The following is a 6,838-nucleotide window of genomic DNA, read 5'->3' on the forward strand; positions in this document are numbered from 1 at the left end:
AAAAAAAAAAAAAAAAAAAAAAGAATATACAGATGCAGAATGACAAAGATTACTTCTGAGTTATATTCATCTTCTCCTTTATGATTAATCGATTTTCTAAATTTTTCTACATGGGCATGTAAACAGGAAAAAAAGTTATTTAGTAATGTTAAACAATAGTGAAAAAGACTATAACTTTATTCTGTTCATCAGTCTTCTCTTGGCCAGAATCCAGGCTTCATGAAGGCAAAGCCAGTGGCATCTCAGAATCTGACAAACCTCATTTCATCAATGTCTGGTTTCATTTCAGGCCGGCCCAAAGTCAAAGTAAGAGCTGGGCCAAGACTTTTTTCCGTTCCAACTTCCTCTTTCATTCTCTCCTGTCTCCCGTTTTAGGTGCCCATCTAATCAGCTCATCTTGGGATGGCTGATTCCTTCCTTCATTCAGCTAATAGGTATTGAGAGTCCACAGGGGTCCAGCCCTGTGCAAGGGACTGAATGCAAAGAGAACTCTGCCCTCGGTGTCCTCCAGCCTCATGCTGTCCCTGCTGCCCATCAACTGTGATGGCCCATCGCCGGAAACGCATGCCACTCCCCGGTCTTAGCTCTGCCCATGCCTGCAGAGCGCACACCTGCCTCTGCTCCATTTTGCCACAGATGACATAATCCCTGTGCATCTGTCCTGATGTGTCCTTGTGCATCAATCGAGTCCTGGCAGGAAACAGCATTGCCTTCAAAAGGGCTTAACTCATGATAATTGAATAAAAGGACAATTCAGAGAGAGATGGACAGAATTCAGGGATCCCGTCAGGCATGCTGATGCCCCCAAGGATGAGGAACAGCAGGAAGCCAGGACTACCCCTTGACTAGAAGGGGAAATATTATTGTTGGAGCTTATTGAAGGTACTGTGATTATCTGCAGTCACAGAGCAACACAGGCATTGCTAGTCCCTGGCATCAAAGCAGGGAGAGAATAAAGAATAAATACCCTGACCTCTTTCTTCCTCCTCCTCCTCCTCTCTCATCTCCTATCAGTGCCCATTTGACTGAAATCATGAGCCAAAGAGCGAGGATGCTCAAGTGATGCAGTTCACTTGGCAATGTGTGACTCTCATAATGACGGTTTTATGGTGGATCAAAGTGAAAATGTACATATCCTTAAAAGCCTCCTAAAAGAAGGGCATCCACTTCAGGCCTGGGTAGACCAGTGGGGAGCTGTCTTAGGTCAGACCTCTGCAAATTAAGCCTTCTAAGTAATGAATCCTGTAGTTTCTACTGTAGTACTTGGGAAATGCTCCACAAGAGGTTAAATGAATGCATTGAAGGTTCCAGTTTTTCCTTCTTCTTTCACATTTTATTCCGGTTAGATCTGGAATAAAATGGAGGCAAATCTGGAGGGAGAGGGGTGCTTGGTTGATTTGAGTACCTAGACTGTCTCTGCAATATCTTTACTTTTTATGTTCACAGTAGGCCTCAAAGACAGAGACGAGAAGTACACGAAGATGCCCACAAGCAAGTCAGGTATGGCCAGAAGCACATGCACACCGTTCTGCAGATGTCTTTCCTGAACCTCAACCGTAGTGATTTTCAGCAGAGCCCCCTCCATGACCCCTCACCAAGGATCAGAAAGTGGAGGGTGGGGGACCAGTGCAAGGGGAGCCTGAAAGGAGAAAGCAGGTGGGGGCAGGGGGCGGCTCCTGGATCAAGCTGGTGAGAGAGGATGTCAGTGGCAATGGGGGCTGGTGTTCCTCCTCTGGAGCCTGGGTTCCTCCCTATACCTGTAAGCAGCTCGCTGGTTCAAATTCTTTCCCTGGGCTGTCTCCTTTACAGTCAGCACTGTAGTTTCCTCACTTTAGAAGGACACTTCCTGGTGGGTTCGGAAATGGCAGAGGCTCCTCTCGTTTGTGTACTACTTTCTAGTTTGAGGAGCACTTCCAGGTTGGGTGCAGTGGCTAACACCTGTAATCCCAGCACTTGGGGAGACCGAGGTGGGAAGACTGCTTGCAGGCCAGGGATTTGAGACCAGCCTGGGCATCACAGTGGGATCCCTGTCTCTACAGAACATTTAAACATTGACTGGACTCAGTTGCTTGTACCTGTAGTTCCAGCTATTTGGGAGGTGGAGATGGGAGGATCACTTGAGCCCAGGATCACTGGAGGCCTAGAGTTTGAGGCTGACATGAGCTCGTGATAGGTCACTGTACTCCGGCCTGGGTGACAGAACAAGACCCTGTGTCTAAAAATAAATAAATAAATAAATATATAAAATAAAGGGGATAACTAAGAATATATATCTGTATATACTTGTATACAAGAAACTGGTCAGATAGACAAGAAACCAACAAGAGAAACACCTGGCCAGGTGTGGTGGCTCACACCTGTAATTCCAGCACTTTGGGAGGCTGAGGGGGGTGGATCACTTGAGGCCAGGAGTTTGAGACTAACTTGGCCAACATGGCGAACCCCACATCTCTGCTAAAAATATAAAACTTAGCTGGGTGTGGTGGCGGCTGGCTGTAATCTCAGCTACTTGGGAGGCCAAGGCACGAGAATCACTTGAACCTGGGAGGCGGAGGTTGCAGTGAGTCGAGATCATAGCACTGCACTCCAGCCTCGGTGACAGAATGAGACTCTTGTCTCAAAGAAAAAAAAGCAAAACACCTGTGGATGAGGGCTAGGTAGGGGCAGGGTGGGTAGAAGCAGAAGGGAGATGCTGAGTCTTCACTATATTTCTTTTTTTTTTAAATTGTCAAATGCTAAAAGTATGTTACCAACTGAGAAAAAGTGAAAGTAAATGCAAATGGCCCCAGGTGCAGTTCAGCAGCAGCAGTAGGAGGATGCCAACTTTCCTTCCATGCAGACAGGATAGTTGGCATTGCACTCGAGCATAAGGCCCCACTCCCTCCACAGCGGGCCAAGAGAGGTTGGGATGCCAGGCTTGGACCATACTCACTAGCTCTCCTCTCCAGCTCAAAACCCCCCAAAAAGCTAAGACACTTTAAGGGAATTTGGGCTATTAGTAATAAGAGTGGAACCAGCAATTTTCAGTCTTGGTTATGCATTCAAATCATCTGGTAAGCTTTAAAAATACCAATTTCCAGACCCTATTCTTAGACCGTTCGAATCAGCATCTCTGAGGTGGGGCCTGGGCATCAGTATTTTTAAAGCTCCACAGTCATGGTCAAAACCAATGTCTTAGACCTTCTGGGTCAGTTCATTTATCCAGAAAGATGGAGAAAGGAAGAGGGGATGTCTAATAGCTTAAAAGAAGAAATAGCACACCCCGTCACACCTATCCAGATCAAGTCAGAATGCAAGTTCTTTTTTATTTGGCTTGGCTAGAATATATAATCAACCTGGTTTCTTCCCCTTTGGCAGCCCAATTCTGAAACGAAGCCCTGACATCACCAAATCGCCTCTGACAAAGTCGGAACAGCTTTTGAGGATAGATGATCATGATTTCAGCATGAGGCCTGGTTTCGGAGGTATGGGATGTACACTGGCGGGGTGTCCTCTTCCTTCTGGTCCTCTGTCTGTGGACAGGAAATTCAGCCAAGGGACAGCACAGCTTTGCTCTCCCCTGCCCTGGTCTGCCTCGGTTGTGCTTGGTGGACAAGACATGGAGCCCACGGAACATTTTGAGCATCTGCGTTGCCCAGCCCTGGGTTCTGCTGAACAGTCTCAGGAGGTATCTGCGGCTGGATGGCTACTGCCCCTGACAAGGATGGCTTACGGTGAGGGAGGCCAGCAGCTGGCTGCAGGAAGGGCAGGGGAACACAGGGCAGCGACCGCCCGATGCGGCTTCCTAAAAATGCTCTGAAATAACGACCTTGGATTATATTTGTTGTCATCTGGGAGCTGGCAGACAGAGTTCAGGGTGCATATCCTTGGGCAGAGAGTGGTCCACTCGTTTTAATTAAATGAAAATAGCTTGAGAGAATAATGATTTGGTGCAGAAGAATGGCAAAGCCCTTTGAAGCTTAGCCTGCAGCTGCTGGGTTTCAGCCTTCTTAGGGTCAAGGAGTTTTCATCCTTATGGGTTTATTTTCCTGGAAAAGAAATATTTATTTTAGAAATCAGACTTAGCTGGGCATGGTGTCTCATGCCTGAAATCCTAACGCTTTGGGAGGCTGAGGCGGGCGGATTGACTGAGCTCAGGAGTTTGAGAACAGCCTGAGCAACATGGTGAAACCCTGTCTCTACTAAAAATACAAAAATTAGCCAGCTGTGGTGGTGTGCACCTATAGTCCCAGCTATTCAAGAGGCTGAGGTATCAGAACTGCTTGAACCCAGGAGGCGGAGGTTGCAGTGAGCTGAGATCACACCACTGCACTCCTGCCTGGGCAACAGAGTGAGGCTCTGTCTCCAAAAAAAATTTTTTAAAAAGAAATCATTCTCATACCTTTTATTTCTTCCAGTCACTTTTGCCCAAGGAATAAATAGGCTGTAGAACAGAGTATCTATCCAGTCCATAATCCACCATTGTTGAATCCAAACCCACCTTTTCACTCCATAATGATTCTGTGTGCTCCATGCCTGCCCTTCATCCTGACAGCAGGGAAGAAAGGGGGCAGGAATCAATTCCCTTTATTATGCTTCCTTATTCTTTATCAGTATTGAGTCTGCATGGCCCAGAAATAACAAAAAATTGAATGCTTTAAAGCCATCCTTAAACAGGCATCCTCCCTTCCCTGAAAATACTCCATCAAGTTGTAAAGATGCAGGTCTGTAGGTCTGGCAAATGATCTGAATATGACTTCAGTTCTGAGTGCCTATCACCAAACAATGCCTTTCTCATGGCCAGACGAGAGACGCTGGCTTCCAGGATGAAAGAGCATGCAAAACCAGAAGGCAAATCTAGAGAATAATGTGGGTGACCTCGTGCTAAGAAGTCAGTTACTCTTAGATCAGACCCAGCCTTTGACCTAGGCCTTCATCATACCTTCAGAGGAGCATATATAACCAAGAAAGGATGTTTCCAGACTTTCATTGAAATATTTCAGAAAGCCAGCCTATGATACCATGCTTTGATCTCTGGTTTGACTTCAGGTTGGCATCACCAAATCTCCAAGTCTAACATGACATTGAGGTTCCAGGGGAAATGCTCATTTTGCCTATTTTCTCCATACTATAAGTTCGAGTAAAAATAGTGAATGCTCTTGTCACGCTCTGTCCCCAGGCCCTGCCATTCCTGTTGGTGTGGATGTGCAGGTGGAGAGTTTGGATAGCATCTCAGAGGTTGACATGGTAAGTGCTTCTCTGACCAGAGCCACGGCAGGGGGTTTCACAAAGCCTGTCCTAGGCCAGGAGTTCTACGCACCTGAATTCAATTAGTCTGACAACTGCCCTGGGCGGTGGGAATCCCCACAGTCTTTTTACAGATGGCTCAATATTTGCCCACAGCCACCCAAGTGGTATGAAACAGAGCCAGATAACAAGCCTGACCTTTCCCACTCCAGTGCCCAGGCTCTTGCCCCTGGGATGCATTTTCTGGACAAAGGCTCTCAAATGTAAGCAGCAGGGCCCAAGTTTGCAGCTGCCAAGTAGTCAGACACATCTTACTCCTGTGGATTCTGTACCTGGTTGTGGAAATGCAAAAGAAGCAAAAGAGTGTCCTTTTCCCCGCCCCCACCCCCCGCCCCTTTTTGGTGGATTCAGATAAAAAGTGCAACATCCTCCAAGTCCTTGACTTACAGGACGTTTTAGGGACCTGTCTTAGTTTGGGTCCCCCAAGAAGCAGACCTGAGGGAAGCATTCACAAGTATAAGTAGTTTATATAGGAAGTGATCCTGGGAAACACCAGAACAGAGTGGGGAAGGGACAGAGGAAGAGAAGGAAGCAAAGAGGACTGTGCTATCAAACCAGTTGCTGTGGAACTGGTATAAAACTCAGTCGTAGAAACATAGAACTCAGTGCCACTGGGGTACTCTGGGAGTCAGTGAAGAGCACACTTCAGGGTTATCCAACTCAGGGGTGCAGGAGCTGGGGTATTTATCCACCGCCTTCTCTCTGGTTGAGTGCTGCTTGCAGGCATTAACTTTCTGGCACTTGTGGCTTGAGTTACACATGGCGACAGTAGCAGCCTCTCGAGTGTAGAGTGAATGCCAGGAGCTTGGGGCAGGGCCAGGCACACTCACACTGTCTGGTCCAGGCTTCTAGCTGAGTTCTTCCCCCACAGCGTTCTCTTCCTCCTACTGCAGCAAACTCCAGGGACTCACAAGACCTCATCTGACCCAGTTTCATTCCCCAGCCAAGTGATGGCTCCACAGGGACTACAGAATCCACACCTCAGTGGGTTTGTGTGTCTGGGGTTCCTTCTATGCCCCTCTGCCCCCTAGGACTTTACGATGACCCTCTACCTGAGGCACTACTGGAAGGACGAGAGGCTGTCTTTTCCAAGCACCAACAACCTCAGCATGACATTTGATGGCCGGCTGGTGAAGAAGATCTGGGTCCCTGACATGTTTTTCGTGCACTCCAAACGCTCCTTCATCCATGACACCACCACAGACAACGTCATGTTGCGGGTCCAGCCCGATGGGAAAGTGCTCTACAGTCTCAGGTAGGAAGAAAGGCAGATTGTTCATCTTAACCAAGAAAAGCATTGGTTTCACAACAGCAATTTGGATTTTTGGCTCTGAATGTCTACTTCCTAACTTTTCAGTAGCTGTCAGCTTCTCAACATCCACTTTATACATGAGTAGAAATCTAAAAGGTATATTCAGCCTTGAAAATACATTTGGGGCAATTTCTAAAGCTGATACTATTCTATATATTATATTTCAATAATAAAAAAGTTTATTTCTCCAGTAGGAGTCAGAGAAATAGATAATGTGTTCTCAAGGACTTACCTCCTACA

General features: G+C 47.0%; 1 protein-coding gene across 1 annotated transcript in view; it reads left to right on the forward strand.

Moving 5' to 3' along the window:
- GABRR1 (gamma-aminobutyric acid type A receptor subunit rho1) overlaps positions 1 to 6,838 on the forward strand; it is a 39,341-nt gene that overhangs the window by 14,206 nt on the left and 18,297 nt on the right. The window contains exons 2-5 of the mRNA XM_017506805.2: positions 1,447 to 1,500; positions 3,358 to 3,464; positions 5,159 to 5,226; positions 6,318 to 6,541. Coding sequence (XP_017362294.1) covers positions 1,447 to 1,500; positions 3,358 to 3,464; positions 5,159 to 5,226; positions 6,318 to 6,541 — 453 coding nt within the window. The remainder of the gene's footprint in view (positions 1 to 1,446; positions 1,501 to 3,357; positions 3,465 to 5,158; positions 5,227 to 6,317; positions 6,542 to 6,838) is intronic.

The sequence above is a fragment of the Cebus imitator genome, unplaced genomic scaffold (genome assembly GCF_001604975.1).
Source record: "Cebus imitator isolate Cc_AM_T3 unplaced genomic scaffold, Cebus_imitator-1.0 Scaffold359, whole genome shotgun sequence".
Taxonomy (NCBI): Eukaryota; Metazoa; Chordata; class Mammalia; order Primates; family Cebidae; genus Cebus; species Cebus imitator.